Source organism: Toxotes jaculatrix, chromosome 8 (assembly GCF_017976425.1).
Source record: "Toxotes jaculatrix isolate fToxJac2 chromosome 8, fToxJac2.pri, whole genome shotgun sequence".
NCBI lineage: Eukaryota > Metazoa > Chordata > Actinopteri > Toxotidae > Toxotes > Toxotes jaculatrix.
This window is the reverse complement of record NC_054401.1, coordinates 21,619,184-21,638,676: the sequence shown is the minus strand read 5'-3', so window position 1 is coordinate 21,638,676 and position 19,493 is coordinate 21,619,184. Positions and strand designations below refer to the sequence as shown.

The 19,493-nt window shown below is 40.8% G+C and overlaps 1 protein-coding gene across 1 annotated transcript; it reads left to right on the top strand.

Annotated features, from left to right (window-relative positions):
• The first annotated feature begins 593 nt into the window (after positions 1 to 593).
• Positions 594 to 16,562, top strand: ube3d (ubiquitin protein ligase E3D). The gene is made up of 10 exons (XM_041043468.1): positions 594 to 858; positions 3,091 to 3,302; positions 3,844 to 3,934; positions 5,441 to 5,663; positions 6,203 to 6,275; positions 6,360 to 6,438; positions 7,173 to 7,281; positions 8,006 to 8,172; positions 10,329 to 10,467; positions 16,034 to 16,562. The coding sequence occupies exons 1-10, from the start codon at positions 767 to 769 to the stop codon at positions 16,052 to 16,054; spliced, it is 1,206 nt and encodes a 401-aa protein (XP_040899402.1). The 5' UTR covers positions 594 to 766; the 3' UTR covers positions 16,055 to 16,562.
• Positions 16,563 to 19,493: the final 2,931 nt, after the last annotated feature.

Sequence of the window (19,493 nt, the reverse complement as noted above, 5' to 3'; positions counted from 1 at the left end):
CGACATGTGTCGGAAATTGTGCGCCTTGTCTTCAAAATAAAAGCTGAATGTTTTGAAGAGATACTAAATTGCACATTGTAATACATTTTGTCAAAATGTATTACAATTTTGTCAAATTACATTAACCAATAACAACAATCTTTGTTATTATTAACAACTGCTCAGATAGCTTGCATAATTTAAGTTATCAACCAAGGTCTTTCTAATTGTGTTGACTTGTTTAACTGATTAAACCTGTGATTTTCATTGTATGACATCTGAATGTGTGACTTGTTTTAGCAGAAAACATGTATTCTGATATCTTTCATTTCATTTGGACCCTCAGATGTTAGAGCCGAAATCTATTCTTATCTATTGTTTTAATTGTGCTCACATGGTGCATATTCCTAAACAATTGGAATATTAAATAGAAATAGTATATAACCTTAAAGTAAGACATATAATGTCCACTATAAGGTTTACTGTTTGTAGACCTGTGTGGGGAAAATGCAAGGACATGCACAACATGAAAAAAAGGATGGTGTGACTTTATTACTTTGAAATGTCTGACCGGGTGTTGATTTCTTACTATGATATACTTGACACCGGTGATATTGTCACGCTGCAGAGAGGCGCCAGCATCTGGATTCATCTAACTAAATCAGACAAATATGCCTTTATGTTAATTTCACTTTGAGTGAGTTACTGTCCAAAGTCACCCAGACAAACCGCGTTTGAATAAGTGGATGATTTCTTTCTCAGTCTTTCTGAACATTGTGTAAACAGAATGGCAGGCTTGGAGATCCCAACCAAAACACATGGAGTTGGAGTCTTCATAGAGCTGAGGAAAAGGCTTCAGACTGGGCTCGTTATTGCCGGGTAACTATTTTAATCGATAACTGGTTAAACAGTTTGAGTCAAGTGACGTTGCTGTTTGTATTGGCAAGTTTACAATGCAAGCTATGTTAGCTAAGCGCATTAGCTTAGCCCAGTAAATGTGAGCTGATGCTGCAGTCGTAAAACACACGTTTCTGTTGATTCGGTGACATTAAAAACTCCACCTTTCAACTTTAGTTTGAGTCTCGCCACTTTGTTCTATGGCATTTCATTGTATTGTACGTGCTGTGGTCATTTACTCCAAACTATATAAAAAATATGTACTTTTTATTCCACTACATTTATTTGACAGCCATAGTAACTTTTCAGATTAATCTCCTACACTCAAAACATCAGATCAAGTCATAAAATATCATGCAACATTATAGATTAAACCATCCAACAGAACATTTTATGTATGTATTGTAAGTATTAAATTTGCTTCACCTTGACAGACTATAATATTGAAGTACAGCTACACAATTTCTATTATTAGCTTGTAATATAATGATATAACCCTGATAGGGGTAATTCTCTTTGTTGGTAATGCTTAATATACTTTTGCTGGGCGTCATGTTGATGTGTTGTTTCAGAAGGCAGGGAGTCCTGATGGGACTACCACGTGCACATTAAATCCAGCAAAAAGCACTTTACCTGGGTCACATAACAACCAGAAACTGGAGTTCATCCAGTGTCTCCCAGCTTCACACAGTATAGCCTGGGTATCATATTGTAATTGCTAATGAAATATAATTTGAGAGAATTATGCCATGAAACCAGAAAGCTAATAGTGTTGTAAGTTTGTACTCATCAATAGTGTATTTTCTGTTTTTATTATTGTAAAGCCGACTGTAAACTTGTATTTGAAAAAATATATATTTTTAATACATCATTATCATCCTTTAAATGACCTTACATGTACGGTATAATATACACCAAAAATCCTAGATAGACTTTGATAAGGGACACCTCTTCTCGCTGTAAGTGGATGTAGTACACCTACAACAACACTAGATGGGGCAATGAGATTTATCATGCAGTGAAATGAACCATGGTCCTCTACTCTCACAATGCACTGAATTTAGTGGAGGACAGACTCTGTACCCAACTGCACAGTGGGAGATATCTTATTTTAAGATTATTCAACTGAATATTATATTCATTATATATAGTATAGGGCTGAAAATTATGTGACGACTAGGAGAACGTAAGTTAAATATTTCTCAGAAAAAGGGATGAAAAAAAAAAACAGCAACCACCATTCAGGGTAGGACTGTACAGGACTGTCAGTGTAAATGTAATAAAAACCTCTGAAGTACTCCCCTATAACCAGAGGAGCTGCTCAGCCTGCATCCAGTTTATTTTCTGTTGAAAACTCAACTTGTGGCCTCCATGAATTCAGTCATTATTCAGTACTTCCTTTAGCTGAGACAGCATCACCCAGCAGCAGGCAGAGGTGGTATTAATGATTGTAGTGGTATTATTTATAAGAGTTCTTTACTCTATTAAGCTCAGTTCTGCAGGGAGTGGTGTGACAGTCACTGGACTCGTTTCTATAATGCTGTCTCCACTCAGAGTATCTGACCTGAAAAACAACACGTTTTGTTCTGCAAACAAGGGTCATTCATTAATCACTGTACCGTATGAGACTCTGACTAATTAAAGATTCTCCTGAATCCATTTGTCTTGGACAGGGAACAAATTCATTTGTACAATATGATTTGATGTTGCCAGATTTTGGGGACATTGGCTTGTTGGTTCATTTATTGTACATTTAGTACAAAGAACAGAGACTATAAAATCACTAAGATCATTAAGTGGATAGACAGAAAACAATCTTTTTTGATAACTGATGAATAATTTCAGTAGTTTTCTAAGCTGAAATGTTAAACATTCACAGATTGCAGATTAAATCTGCCATATGTAATTAAATGAATATCTTTAGTTTAAAAAATTAAAAAATAAAAAGAAGATTTGAAGAAGTCGGGCTCTGGGAAATTGTGATGTACATTTTTCACTATTTCTGACATTTTATAGACCAATTATAAAACAATATTAGTTGCAGTCCTAGGTTAATCTTAGTAAATTGCTGTAGAGCTACTGTGGAGCAGTGCAGTAAAGGATGATGATGATGGTGCCATCCCATAACAGCTTATCTTGCAACCAGGCCATAAATCTTGTATTTATTACGTTAAACCTTTGTGTGTAAAGCCTCTGCTCCTATCTGCTTTACAGGAAAGATGTAGCCAGAAGCCCTGCTGATGTGGTTGTGACAGGCGGAGATTCATCCCTCCACATTCGGACTCTGCGAGGCGAGCTGACCCTGACCTTACCGGCAGGAGTCACCATGGAGCAGGGATCCTGCATTCCAACACCCGCGGGAGAATCCAGTGAAGAGGAGCTGCATTACAGGCTGCGCATTAATGTTGAGCGAAGCTCAGTTGAAGGTAACGTCCAGGGTGAATGTGGAAACACATCCAGACACGTGTAAGGCCCCACTGCTTTGCTAGACTCCTCTGTACCAAGGCAAGAACAAAGTCTTTTGGTAGCTATTTAGGGCTTACTGTCTATTCTGAATTAATTGGACTGAGTCACTTGGTCATTTGAGACAGCGAAGGTGTAAATTTTGCTCTCAGGATACTCACCGGCCCACAAGCAACTGATCATCAGAGTCAAGAAAATACTCCCTTTTAAGTTTTGAATTGATCTCATCTCATCAAAAGTGCGCCTCAGAGTCATTACATAATATCCCCAAACTCCATCTTTTTAGCATTTCCTGAGATTTTTCTTGTGGCTCCCGGCGTAAGACGAGAGTTATAGCTAAGGACAGTCATTGACAAATACAATCAAAGTCAGACTGATTGCCCGCTCCCTTGCCAAGCCACCTTCTCCACCCAGTATTTTATTGATTTTGTGCTCTGTAGTACAAGGTTACCACCCTTTCACCAAATCTGGCTCATTTATTTGTTTGCCTTTGGCCCTCCACAGAGGCCTCTGACAGCGTGATGGAGACTCTCCGGGCGAAAGAGACTTATTGCTTCTACTGCCAGGGCTGCATGACCAGACTGCTCGAGGACAGGTGAGGAGGAGACGGACGGGGAAGAGCATCAGTGGAAATGGGTTTTTATTTACACCCTCCTCCACAGGAAGAGGAGCAAGTGTTTATTGATGGTGTGACCCAGTGGTAGAAGTGATAGGCTGAGAAAGAAAAATTGATGGATGGAGCCGGAGCTGACTGACTGGGTTAGAGTTATAGAGTCGGTGTGACGTAAAGGTCTGCGCTACCTATTAAAAAACAATTGTGTTTCTTACCTTGAGGTGGTTGAGCTGGACAGTGGTATTGTTCTTATTGCCTTTAGCTTGTAGCTTTCTCTGGTCAGCAATGTGACATGCTGAAAATTGCAATAGCTGCATTACCGAGACCCTTGCCCTCTGGCTATGTTCCTCAGCAATAACCCACCCAAAGTTGCCAAAAACTTTCTTTCCACAGGGTCTAGGAGAGGTAGAGGTGTCAGGAGGAGAGCTCACAGCAAGGCGAAAAAGTTCTAATTTTAACAGCATAATGCCTCATTGTGCTTTGTAACAATATGTTCCATGTTGTTGCTGCTCTGAGGTATTAATAATAGCACTGACTGCAACCATCACAAGGTGCCCTCTACACAGATTTTCTTTGTATAGCCTGAAACATACACTCAGTTGACAGAGTCTTGAATTGTATTACATTATACTGACAGGTTTTCCTATTTATATGTCCACTCCATTTATATCAATGACGGTAGGCTAAATAAGAGAAACACCTCTCTGTCTAATGCAGTTGAATCAACAGTTTAAACACAAACTGAACAGTGTAACCTTCACAAAGGGAGGGTGTACTGCAGGACTGTTGTATTTTGGTGTATATAAGAATTAGACTACTGTGTGTAGTAAGTGCTCAGTTCTAGCAAGCTTTTTTGAATATCTTTCAGCCCATTGTTTTGGTTTTAGGGCCCACGCTCTTATCAACCCCATTTCCAGTAGCAGGAAGCTGTTTTCATCAAAAAAAAGCTCTGATAAACCCACTGTACACTACCGTCCCAGCATCAAACAACAGAAAGACAAGTTGGCATCTAGCTGGTGAAGCACAATGGAGCGTTTAGTGGCTAAAGAGCCACCAAATGCTAAAAGGAGTTAGAGGAAACCAAGGCAGGGCTAAAAGGAGAGTAAATACTGGACCAAAACATGACTTCAAATGAACGTTAATGTTGCTTTATAATTGCTGGGTGTAAAAACGTAACCGTTTTACTAATAGTTTAACAAAAAAAAACTTTAAAATGAATCTCTTATGTGCATTTTAAGGAGCTAATGAGTAAACATTTAGATATTTTTGTATGACCTGTTCACCTCATTCTCTGGTTTGATTTGAATTCCTTTTTTGTCTGATTTTTCTCCTTTTAGGTTTTGACCTTCTCTGATCCTCAGAGAACTCTGTGCTTATTGAGAGATAAAAGCTCCCACTGCAGCAAGAACCAATTAATTCAATTTCCACATGGAGAATGAAAGAAGGAAAACCTGTAACAGCTTTTTCTTTTTTTTTTCTCTCCTTCAGAGTGTTTAAGCGAGTTCTTCCTCTCCCTAATGGAAACTGGAACGCCATTGTGGACGACTGGTGTTGCCACCCTGATCCGTTCGCTAACAAGAAGTTGCTGCCCAGAGCAGAGGATTGTTTACTGGGCGACACCTTCCTCCTTCTAGCCAGAGATGACAGCTGTGATCAGGCTCTCACAGAGGAAGTGAGCCCTGTTGGCTCAGAGGACAGTCAAGATCCAAAGGTGAGGGACATGCACAGGAAAGCGATGGTTTGTTGCTTTAGCGGGAAGACAAATCCTCTTTGTCAACAGCGTTTCAGGATCTGCACCCTTTATGGAATTCCTAGAAAATTAAGAGTATTTGAGAGACAAAAAAAGTCTGAAGGAAAGTGGAAGAATTATAGCAGGAAAACTCTTACTGTAGTGATGGAGGATGTGGTGGTGGCACTAAATGGTCAATAAAATATATATTTAAAACACAAAGATTGGATTTATAGTCATGTCATCATGAAATACACTCACCCAGACAGACACTCAATCCTTAGACAGCTGCATCAGTGAAGTCAAACTTTTTTCTATTAGTCATTCTCAGCACGAGCGGCACTCTGTGCATGACTGAAGCTAAGAGAAATAGAAAGAGCAGGAGAACAAATGACAATCTGCTCACCTTATATGCCGCTCCTCCTCTCATGCCTTCCACCCTGGTTACAGAGGCTATTGAAAAAGCTACCAGTTAAAAACATGTGTGTGTGTTTTCTGGTTTTTACCTTTGTTCCATACAGAAACTCTGCCGTCGACTGGCGCTTGTCTCCTGTAAAAGCTGCTCTTCAGTGCTGGGAGAGGCTGTTGCACCAGGTACATATCATTCAAACAGATTTTCACCGATAAACATTTCATTTTCAGTTGCGTGTCTGAGCCTTTTTCTGTTGTATCTCACAGGGACGCTGAAACTGTACATCACACAGGTGGTGGTGGAGCTGGCAGTGGGAGACAGAAAGCCAGAAGCTTCACTTCACAGGCAGGTTTTTAATCCAAGCTTCTAGTGGTGATAATTAGGAAACTGTAGCTGTTAAACCAAACTGTTTTAGAGGAAAATAAATAAAGTGTGGCTGTTACACACCAGAGATGTAGGAGAGAAAATGAAGTCACACACAGTCTTTCTAGGTTAATCATTGTGGCTGTATTTTTGTCCTTCACAATAAAATCAGCACCGGGACTGTTAATCAGTTCTGCTTCATTTGTATGTCAGTCTCACCCAATATCTGACACAGCACTGATTGGATTGTGCTGAAACTTTGGGGAAATATCAACACTGTGTTCAAGCTTTTTCAAAAATAATCACACTCTTACAATTTTAGCTCTAAATCAAACATTTTAATAACCGCATTTCCCTTTGTGCAAGTTTGAATAATTTAAAGATTTTGCACGAGCGTAGAGTGTTTCACGATGTTTGATTTCTTTTTAATCAGTTTTAAAAAACACATTTCACTGTGCATGAACTTAATGACGAGCTGCATTATTTGACTCCAGATGCCATCTTCAAAATTTGTCTTGCACATACGCATAACCATAAAAAGTAACATAACTTTATCATGGAGGCGTTTGAAAAGAGAGGAAGGCATGAAAACTGTGTCATTTTGCCAAAAGTCGCTGTACCATAATTCTGTTGGTAATAAGGTTAAATGACTGAACAATAATATGCACTATGAAGACAAAATTTGTAAATGATTTAACGTCGTCTCTTTTGGACAGATCTCTCTTCTTGGAAAGGACAGTAGCAGTCAGACTGTTGGAGCTGTCTAACTCACTGAGCACCTTCCACTTCTCCGTCCAAACTCCTGATGGAAAAGCCTTTTTATTGGTAACAGAAAAACATAAAAAGTGACGTTTCAGTAAAAAATAGACTCAGATAGCGATATAAAAAGCTGATTGACTGTGATTTGTTAGAGTTGTTGAGCCAGGCTTTTAGCCTCTTTAAAATCAGCTACACATGGATTATTACAAGTGGCTCTTTGGAAAACAACAGTAACACACCACTGCAACAAAAAGAGATTGCAATTGTCCAGTACATTTTTTTTCTTAGGGAGTATCCTGAGGACAGAATTGGCAGGATTTAAACTGCGGGACATTAAAACTCAGGATAGAAACTATATAATCGATCTCGTGTGAATTTAGACCAAAATGGACAAAGTTCTTTGGTTTTATATATATATATAATCAATGACCCTGCATCATATCAGAGGTGGATGACACGCTGTTTAGCCCTAGTCCCACACTCTCCACTGCTGTATGAGAAAAAAAATAATGTGTTTCTTTTTGTCTGACTTTCATCATCACTTTTAAAAACAATGTTCATAAAATTGGGATAAATTGTGAAATCTTAAAGCGACAAAACAATGTTAAATATGTGTATTGAGCTTCCTCGAGCAGAACATGAGGGTCAGTAAAAGGCCCAGATTATTACTCTGACCCCAGTCAGCTTGCGTAGGTGCATGGAGTTTATGTAATGGAGCGTGATTCCTCGCCCATGTGACGCCGAGCAAGTGTATCTCAAGTGTTAACCGACCTGTCTGCTCCTCCTGCAGCTCTGGCTGCTGAACAGCGACTCCATCGTAGCGTCAGTCCCAGAGACGTGTGTCCAGGGTGAGAGGTCTATCAGTTCTCCCGCTCTTCACAGTCCATCAACCAGAGCTGCCAGAGCCCTGAAACTCCTCTACGTCGTCTGCTCCGACACAGGCGTCCAACAGAGAGAGTAAGGAAAGACACTCAACCGCATCCTCCTCCACCGCTCCAAGCTCTCCATCATCTCTCTCCCCCCACCACCCTTTAAGCTTTGTTTTCCTCTTCTTAATCTTATCCTTTCATCTTTCCCACGCACACTCTCAATCACAAGCTGTCTCGAATGATGAAAGACCACTTTGTTGGCGAACAGATTTTGGGTCTTAATAGAACACTTCGTGCTCAGGGGTCCCCTCTCAGACGTAATTGTCTGTTACTCTGCAAATGAGATTGCCATCAAAGGTGTTTATCGTCTCAGAAGTTGTCGGATGCATGAACCACGCTCGTGATTGTTGCACATGCAAGGGATGTTTTGACTGGAGAGAGGCTGTGTACCTTGCTGCGATGCATTAGAGAGGTGTAGGTGGATGTGCTGCATGTGGTTCTCCGTGCTCAGTACAGCAGTACCCCACTGGAAGAGCCTTCCACCCTCATTATTTTCAACTGAATCAGCACTCAGTGTTTTTCCCTCCTCCTCCTCCTCCTCCTCCTCCCTGCAGCCAGATAGAGTGAAGGCAGAACAGGGAAGTTTTGTTGTTTCTACCATACTGACAGGCCCACCGGCTGACTGATGGAGAAAGGGTAATTGGAGGCAAAAATCACATGAAAGCGGAGAAGCTTGTCTTCTCAGTCAAAGCCGTAAGAGTCCATTTGAATTACATGATAAACTGTGTGAGCTGAGCGATGCGTGGAAAACAGTGTGAAGTTGCTGGTGCAACATTATCCATTGGAGATGGAATAAAAAAACGTCTTTTGCCATTGGTGTCTATTAGAAAAACTATGTAATGGTGGCACTGTTTCTAGACCATCTCAGACACATCTTTGATATAACTGTATAGCAATTTCTTGTTACTTAACTGTCGATAGACATTTATTCAAATACCGATGTATTTGAAACAAGCAAATATCAGATGATATATCGTCCTTGCTAATTTATGTTTAAACCTACATTAAATTGATCCCTGATTCCTCATCTATCAGAAAACAGACTTCACATTAGCGTCTTAGCTTTAAGGTGCTTCACATTTTAGCAGGTGCTTTTTTTTTTTTTTTTTTTTTTAAATTTCACCTTCTTGTGTCATTTCTCTCTTAAAGCTAAATGCTGGTGTTACTCACGCCTCCATTTCCCCCTACACAATTTACTATTCATCCTTCATCACTCATCTCTGACACTTTTAAATTAAATGTTATGCCTGGGGAGCTGAACTCCCAGGACGATGGCCCTCTTATTCAGGATACAGTCGGTTGCAGTCGACTGCAGCCAGAAGTTGCAAGCACGTGTTGTTAAAACTGCCAATAATTGGCTGCAGAATCAGTGAGCCAATGCCTAAGTGGATTACGCTTGTCACTACTGGCAGTGACTTGATTATGAGTTGAGTGGAAGTTGCAGGCGCCATCACAGTCCGGTACAATGGGAAACAGGAGGCCTCATAGATATGGAAATTGAGCCTAATGGAAATTATATGGGAAACTTTGTTTCCATAGAATTAATTCTAATATGTGATCAATCAAATCCTTCCGTAGACGACATTAACTACATGACCATGCACCAAGAATTGTGGTGTAGATTGGTTTGTGTGAATATGTACACATCATATCTTGATTAGATTTGCTAAGTAAACAGCTTAGCCAGACCTTAAGACCTGAGTTGTTGAGTGGCTAATAGCAAGTTTTCCGTGCATGTAAACAATGCTAAAGCAGTTATGTTTCTTTAGTGTGATGTCTTCAGTAGAGCTGCCAAAACTTCGAGAAGACTTTTCCCTCTCAGGAACTGCACAGATGGCTAAATGTCACCCAAACAAACTGGATCAGCACCACACACTGACAGAGCATCAATCTTTCTTCTCTCAACCACTCCTCCTCTTCTCTTTTCAGTCGCCTCTTCTTTTAGTCCCCGTGCAGACCATCATGCTCACAGATTGATGCCACGCATACATCAATCCACTTTTCTGGATCCTCAGTTATCCAGTTCAGTTTGCACTTTAAAACTACTTAATTAAAAAAAAAAATGGCAGGGCGAATGCTTCATCATGAGATTTACAGCAGCTATTTCTGGGCATCATCTTGATTGCGTCATTCTCTGTCAGTCACTATAAATCACTCATACTCTGTGTACGTGTGTGTTTTCAGCATCGTAACTAGTTGGGAGGTCAGTGCCATTGGACATCCTGTGGTGCTGCCGCTGAAGGTATGTGAGGAGCTGCTGCAAGTGATAGAAGACAGCAACTCTACACTTCCTGCGTCAATGCGTTGCATGAGGTCCTATAAGGTGAGACAGGCTCTATGCACTATGATGGACAACGGATGATGACTAAGGCATGTTGATTCTAGGCATAGACGAATATGTTTTGATTATTTCTAAAATGCTTACCCCGAAACTGCAACACAAGCCGCTGAAAGTCTTCTAATTCATCTTCACCTTTCGTAAAAAGCTGTATTAGCAGCACAACAGTAACACTTTTAGCTGACAGCAATCAATTATTTCACACGCTTCTTACTTACAGCACCTTGGTTTTCCATTATTCACCAGAGCTTGACAGCGTTTTTAGCCCACCTTAATTAATTTCATGATTCAGAGCTTTCAGTTACCAGCTTCGCTTTAGGGATTATGTGGATCAAATGTAAGGTTTTGCTTTTGTCAGCCTTATTCTAGCTTCTATGCACCTGTAATTGTGCAAAATGTGTATATTTAGCCCAAGCTGCCGAGGAAGAGACTTGACTGGAAAATAGGAGGTGTTAACTTTGCTGACAACTCTATTCTCCAAGCTGTTTTAAACATAGTGACAGGGGTAATTAGCACCATTATCCTCCACTTCCTGCTCAGAAAGTTTAGGAAGTGACTGCTACCAGTTTTCTGTCTGCTAAAAAACAATAAAAAATAATAAACAGCGAGCGGATCTTTGAGCAGAAAGATCAGTCTGTCAACCTAGACAGGGGTGTTCAGTTGAAGGCCTTCCTTGCAATGAAAAAATAACATATTAGAGATGTCCAGAGCCAGTCCTGAGGACTGGAATTGGCACGTTTCCAGGTATATTTTAATGGACTGCTGTTGGCTACGATAATGCAGATCAAAATCTGACCCTGTTACCTTACTGTGGTATGTTTGGTCCTCTTCAGCCTGCCGGCGTAATTAACTTTGTTTGGCTTGTCAAATCTGCTCATAACAGTTGCCACCTCAGCTAGAAATGAGCCTGCTTTTGTCTAACTCTGTCTACAGTCCCACAGGCCCATTGTTTGAAATAATTTGGAGTGGTAAACCTGCCACCATTATCATCAGAAACAGCCTGTGTACCGTGGAAATTGAAAGCTTAACATAGCAGCAGGAATTGTAGCAACAGTAACTGAGGAAGACGCAGGTTAGTGAGCGGTCAGTTATACCAAGGCTTCACAGATGGTTTGATAATAATGTTCTGATGTTCCTCCTCTAACTTTACATATTGCCACAAAAAGCTAAAGCAGCTAAAGCAGGCTCTACCTGGCCTGTGGAAAGGGTGTGAGTTTATAATTGCTCTTGCCATACGGCTAAGTTACCTGCCTTTACGCCTACGGCAAAATCCAATCTGTGCAATGAATGAGAATGATAAAACTTCCTAAACTCATATAATGTCAGAGTAAACTGAGACTGTATTATTATTTAACTTCCATCTGTGGTCTGTCTTGTTGGATTAACACAATTTCAAAGTTGAAACTGAGCATTATGTCCTCATAAAGGAAATGGAATTAGGAATAAAGGGTTCATTTCCACCAGATTGCTATTGCTAATTATCTGTTGTTATTATAAAGTGCTTTCTGTAGCTTCACTCTCTTGTTTCTCTTACACATTGTGGTCAGATGATGAGGTAACAACATGACAAGCAGCAGACAGGGGGTTAAATAAGGCACTGAAATGGAGAAGGCTACAGATAGAGCGACCCAGACATAGGACACAGTATCCTGTCTGGCGGGTACCGCAGTATAAAGAGTGTGATAAATTGACACACTTGAACACTTCCTGATAGTAGAAGCCTGTTGTGCTATAGGCAGCAGAGGAGGGGAAGGTAATGTGATCGTATGACCAGCTAGAGTTACCGGAGATGATCTGAGAGCGTCTGAGACTTTGTGTTTTAAGCACTGTTTGGAAAACACTCCGGCACCCAGAGTGTCACGGGGGGGGGGGGGGGGGGGACCAGCATGCAGCGGGACGGCAGTCTGGAGACTTATAATGAGTTACATCTGCTGGAGATGACGAAATGAAGATATGTGAGAAGAAGTGGAACAAAGAGGAAGGGAGTTGTGAGCTGTGGTTCTCCTACTGATGGCTGTTGACGGCTCAAGTGAGCAAAAGTCAGTCCCTCCTGAGAGGAGCAAGGATGTTATGGATAACCGTAAGTCGCAGCGGCTCGTAGAGGAGCCAAAGCACACACCTCCCAAATCTCAACAACGCATCCAGCATCAAGGATGTTGATTTTTGAAAGAAAGAGTAAACACACTTCATGCGAGTATAACAGAAAGAAACTGACCTCTGTGCGTAGGAACTCCAGCTTTACTGTACTTCTCACAGTTGTGCACAGTTGTAGTCTAAAACTGCAATGAAAGAATAAAGGGGTGTGGCCTGTATAACTGGGTTGAGTGAGGGATTCGTTGTCTAAACATCTGACTCTGGCACTGCTCATGTAAGCAATACTGGACTTTTTTCACCGCAGGAACTTTGACTCACAACTGGAATAACATTAACAATGGTTTGTTTCCATTTAAATGTCCTAGTAGACTATTTCAGTAAAACTGAACTGAAACTCTGCATACAGTCGGAAATACAATAAAAGAATAGAATTAAATAATGAAATTACTGACAGCTGTGTTCCATTTAGCTGCTACACTTTCAGGGCCGTGGTATAGTGTGTGCTGGCTCACTGTCATGACTTACAGGGACACTTAAATAGACTGGAGCCATCATGCTGCTAAGTCAAAACGTCTGCCATGGAAAAAAAGCCAGGAAGAGGCCAGAATCTCACTAAGTGGCCAATACACTTTTTTTCTTATTAGTGCCTTAAATGAGCTCCAGCTCCAACTATCACAGCACAATGACACAGCTTTGCAGCTGTGATGAACTGGGTGTGTGTGTGTTTTTTTTAGTTTGATTTCAGTCTCTGTGAGTAGATCAAAGCCTGCACCATAACCCAGCCTGTTATTATGCCGCATGTGGAATGTCTAGTTTTGTCTGTGCTGCTGTGTTTCCCGCCCTCCATCCCTGGGCCTGCCAGTGTAATGGGGTGTAAAGTAGTTCCCGCTCCAAGTGTCACTCTTGAGCGTGAGAACAGACAAGCCCCCCCCCCACTCCAGCTCACCTCATTAATCTCCTCCTCGCTCCCACAGAGACGACATGTACGTCAGACAGGAGCTGATCCAAAAAGTGATCCAGCGTTTTACAGTGAAGTACTGATCATACATTGCCTCAGCCTTTCCTCAGTCCAAGCAGCGTTGCACCAGGAACGACTGCACTTTGCCGAAATGAATTACTTCTGTTCTGCGTCAGTGTTGGTGAATGATGGTGAATGATACATTTAAAATAGATCTTTAGTGTACGAGGGATAAATACTACATTGGTTATGTATTGGATGGTTTGGTCAAGTTTGCATTCTCACCCCTACCACCTTGAGCGGAAGCTGGACTTTTCAACTACCCATTGCCAACAGTTTATCCTCTATTAGCTAATTGTTTATTTATTCATTACCTTTAGCTGACTGTTTCAACTTCTGTGCTAGCTTGCTAAATAGGTTTTAGACACTTCTCACTTACACGTCTTAGTTTACAGAAGCCAACTGGAAGAAGGCTTGATAAGTTACAACATTAAAATATGTCGTACAGCAGGTAAGAGACTGCTCCTCATTAATCATTTGTGCACTCAACAACTGTGTAACATCATTCACTCTAATAATAACTTGATGACAGCTCCATTTACTGACTGCTTGAGGTAGTGTAGTGGTGGTGCAGTGTTGAACTCTCAACATCTTGAAGGTAGTAATCTGTTCATGTGTCCCCGATTCAGAACCAATTGTTGTGGTTCCTTTTTTTAAAATTTGGATCACGTCCTCGGGGTGGGGTGGACGCACGCCCAAGGATGATAATAGAACGCATCATTATATAGGTCAGTGGCTCAGTTCATTTTGGCAGGACTGTATCCTTGTCTGTCTCTCGTATCTGCCTGAACTGCAGGAGACTCCTTTGAGTTTAATATTCTGTGGAGCAGCAGCAGCGTGTTTCTTTCGTCATGTTCTACTTTTCCACACCTCTTTCTCTCTTTCTCCTCACGTCTGAAGAAATATACTGTGTGCCGCTTGCCAGATTTGGAGTGCTATGATAACAGAGCCCCTGGCACCAAGCATCAAAGAGTGTGTGTTTGCTCAAAAGACTTCCTCACACCAGCCTCTTGTCATTGTCTCAGTACCTTTAATACCCAGACGTTAACCCCTCCTCTGTAAAGTCCCTTTAACTAAAGAGCTGTTGTGTAGAGATGGAAAATAAAACTACCAAATGTAATCGCTTGATGCAGCTAGATGTATTATTTTCAAGGTTTTTGCAGTGGTATTTTATTTTTCACTGTGCTAAAGCTCAAAGAATTCCATTGAGATCAAAAGAACCGTAACACCCTCAAGCATATTATCATCATCAAGTGTTCTGGGCAGACCTACTGTCAGCATCCCCGCCAGTTTAAAGACCTTCATGTAAATTTAACACTGTCGAACAAAAACTATCTGAGAACCTTTTATTGTGTGGCTTCTCATAATATAAACAATTGATTCCAAAAAAAAAAAAGTACTCACCAGGAGCAAGTGGAAAATAGTGAGTCTTCTGATCATATGTTAGTTGTTTCCATGACTCATCTTATCAGCTGGGCCTTCAGCCAGCTGGCGTGGAGCTCAGAGTTCACCGGTGATGTTGCACAGTTTGGGAACCACCACTTAGTCCAGAATTAGCCCTGCCAGTAACTTACCTTACCATCCATATGTGGGCAATTACTGAGATAAGCCAGACGACTCATTTTGACAGATATTCTGGATTTGCTTCTTTTCTTTGAAGCCGAAGAACAATCTAGTGTCAGCAACAGTGCAACTCCACAGGAGGTGTTTTGGGTTTTCTGCCTTGCTCAACGGTAGCTTGTCAAGGGAGAGGAGAGCATGCACGCTTTCTGCTCCTTCATTTTCCCACCTTGACCCAGCAACCCTTTCACCACAAGCCAGCTTCTTTCCTCCATCTGATTGCTGTGGTTCCTTATCACTCTTTGTCTTCTTTATCTGGGACTCAGAGTTGTTTTAGCCACAGCTCCCCTCTAGATGCCGTTTGTTATCATTTGTATGAATTACCATTGATGCGCTCGAGTGGTGAGCAGACATTGGCATGGGAACGGAGAAGACAGGGCCTTGAGTGAGGCAAATGCCCTCATCCATCATTCCAATATAGAGCCCTCAGTGGAGCGCAGCCATTGTCTGCAGCAGGCAAACACCCAGGAATAGCAGATGGAGGAAGAGAGAGAGAGAGGGAGGATAGAGCTGAGCTGATTTATTTTCTGGGCTTTGTTTATGTGAATGTGTGTTTTTGAAGTTGATTAAAACTCTACCACCTGTGGTTTATTTTTTTCGTTGTTTGAAGACGTTAATTGCAGATAATGTGTCGCTGTGCCTATCTGCAGACCGTTGAGATCCGGTGCATCTGTGCTTTGGGAAGCAGAAATCCTCACTGTACAGTACAGACTGGAGTTTAAAAAAGAAAAAAGTTTAATTATTTTTATTTCATTGTCATGTGTCGCAAGTGTCCACATAGATTTTTAACTCTTCTTAACTTTTGTCTGTTGTTCTTAGGTAACGTACCTGAGACTCTGAGGTCAGAGGTCAGAAGCCAGGAGGTCATGGCCGCACTTGTCACTCTTGGTAGAGAATTCAAGAGGACAGCTGACGGTGGAACCTCGGTGATCATGTACATGTGTTCGTACATGTTACATCCTGCACAGATTTCCTGTAAAGTATGAGAGTGGAGATTACAGCAGGAGAGAATGCAGCAGGCCTGGAAATAGCCTGTTCAGATGTGTAGCTGTGGTTTCTGGTTGATTCAGTCAGCACATTTTTTCCGGGTTGCTTAATGTTAACACATATCCACTAAACGCAAAAGTGGAAGAGAATGACAACATCGAAATAGTTTTTCATAGAACAGATAGTTTATTTGTAGTTGTTTGATTGTTTTTAATCCTAATGTATAATTATACAGGGTGCATCATAATGATTGCAAAGCCTGTATATGTACACTGTATGTTTATCCATTTCTAAACTTTATCTTGTATTTTTCTTACCATTCTCAACATAAACAGATTAAAGTGTTGTATTTTTGAAAGGATCACCTCTTCCTTTCCTTTTTCTAGCTACTGCAGAGCACTGCTTGTTGATATGTGGGACATTGTTCTTGAGTTGGCTCTTGATGAAAGCTTATTATAGAGCCACTTCAGCCCCAGGGTACAACAGTGCATCCTCCACTTGAGCGTAATTACAGCTTGTGGAGCTAGGTGATTTTTGTCTAGTTGTGGGTTTATTTGGGAGAGCGTGTCAATGATTGATGGTATTTATGTAACATGCATGGTAGCGGGAATCATTGTGAAATGGTATTGTTAAACTCATAAATTTTGAAATGTTAGACAGTCTTCACTCTCTGGAGTTCATCATGATTTGGGGGGGGTCAAGTAGTTCTTACATCATGTCAGATGGGGAGCACCTCAGCTACATTGGCATATTAACAACTGTTGGATGTACTGCCATGAAATTTCACACATTCCTGGTTCCCAGATGATGGAACATAAAGACCTGATTCTCCCTATGGGGCCACCATGACGATGACGTTCTGAGAGAAATGTCTCCATAACTGTCAAATGGATTGCCATGAAATTTGCTACAGATATTCACGGTTGAGTTCTATTAATTTAGGTGAGCGGCTGACTTTTTATTTAGTGCCACCATGAGGTTAAAGTGTTCACTTACACACTTACACATTTCTCAATATCTATCAGATGCACTGGCACAAAGTTTTGTACAAACATTCATAGTTCCCAGATGATGTATCTTCCTGACTCCTAGTGACCCTCTGACTTTTCCAATAATTCCACCAGGTCTTGTAATTTGGTACAGACGGCCATGACTTTGGTGATCTCAAGTCTCACAGATTGTAGACTCTTTATCTTGTTTCTCTGCAAGATTATAAAATTAAATAGTTTAATAATTTTCTATAAATATTTTTAAACATTTTATGTTGTGTGGATCAGTGTAACATTTGGAAGCTTTGGCTTTTTTCTGTAAACAAAGATGAGACAGTTTTAACTGCGTTAACCAGCAAAACTGCCTGCAGAGCTCAGCCAATTTAGTAAACAGAAATGATCTATTACTGAGCATCACTGGAGCTTATGATGCCCACACCTCTTCTTCATGGCATCCGGTCTCTGTAGGTTATCTCTGACCAGCAATGCAGCATAATATCTGACTGAATGTCTATTTTTACAGGCTCTTAGTAAGGACGAGGGCACTATTTTTTTCTGCTTCTGACTGCATGCCTGGATCTGCTGAATGCTGATGCGGCAAGTGACAATTACTTTTAAAAATACAAAGAAGTATTGTGCCCACTGAGGCAGCAAAGCAGAGAGTGAATTGGCTAATTAAATACATCTAACACTGAACCGTCAAGGGGTTCTCATTTCCTTACTGCCCTTTCTCCACAAGTGCAAATGAAGTAGGCTCTAAATAACCCATTTGTTTCAAGCCCGCTGAGCAGAAGGAGCTGCTCCACATTACTGGCTGCCGCTGTTTTGAACACACCGACAGACACAGTCACCCAGAAGCCTCGAGGAGTCGCAGGCACTCTTTGTCTTTCTCCCCTTGATGATAGACAATGGAAGTGTCAAATTAAAAGTTTTTTGGCCAGTACACCACCGTCTGTTGACACTGCGCAGCTCATTAGCCTTTTCAGACAGTTATCTCATGAAAAATATCAGTCTGAACAAAGGTCTGCTCCTTAGTAATTACTTGTCCATGGTAGAGGACAGTTTTTGCTTGCTCTTCTTTCACGTGTGCTGCTGGTGTACAGATGATACTCAGCAGGCAGCATGAATGGGAATAGACTTGAATAGAGAATGTTGTGCATTCTTCCAGAGAGCCCATAAGAGCTTTAGGATCACACTGCATCTTTAGACAGATATTACTGTCATGTAATTTATTTTACCGCTGACTCTGATGGTTTTCATGTTTGAGAATTAAAACTATCAATAAACACTGGTTTGGCCACTCCAGTTTCATAAGTGAAATACCACAGCAGTGATTCAACCTGAAGAGCCAACCTTAACTTAAAGTGAAAGATATTTTTGGTAGTGTTGGTAGGGAGCTTATTAAAGCATTTTATAAAACCAAACTAAGAATCATGCTCACATGTGTTTTGTGGGTGCTGCTGGTGTTCACCATCTCAAAAGGTAACATATGCTATGCTAATTAGCCTTAAACACAAAGCACAACCGAAGCTCATAGAACTATGATTATTTTTGTAGGTATTTGGTCACAAATTAAAGCATCAACCTCTCAGTGGTGTTTGAGGACAAGTCAGGGGATTACCGAAACCATCACAATTCAGCATCTAAGAGCTATGGATGACTGTACTGAATTTCACAGCAATCCATCTGGTTGATATTAATATTTTTATTTTTTTATTTCATTAACATTTTACTGGATGACTGTCTTTCACCTGCTGGTGGTGCTAGGTGAAATGTCAGGGATCACCAAAGTTATTTGGATTCAGATTTCTGGGCACCCTGAATACCTGTACCAAAATGGCATGGCAATCCATTCAAAAGTTGTTGAGACATTTCACTAAAAAATAAACATGTCAGCCTTATGGTTGCTCTGGACAAGAATTCAGAGCATCACCAAAGTGATTAGGATTTATCCTCTGGGAATTTTTAATGTTTGTCAGTAAATGCATCCAATAGTTTTTGAAACACAGCACAAATAAAATAAGGATGTCAACCCCTTGGTGGTGGTAGAGGAGGAGTCAGGGGATTTCCAAAGTCAGTGGGCTCCACCCTCTAGAAACTGTGAATGTCTGTCATGATAATCCATCCAATAGTTATTGACATGTTTGGTAACGGAGCTAAGCAGCTACTGTGGCTCAAAATCTCACCATAAAAAAATGAAATATAATGCTGTCAAGAAGAAATATATTTAAGTTCCTAGAAAGTCGTTATCTTGGAGAGTTGAAGTTTTCACCTGACAGTAAATATGTTATTGCGTTACTGTA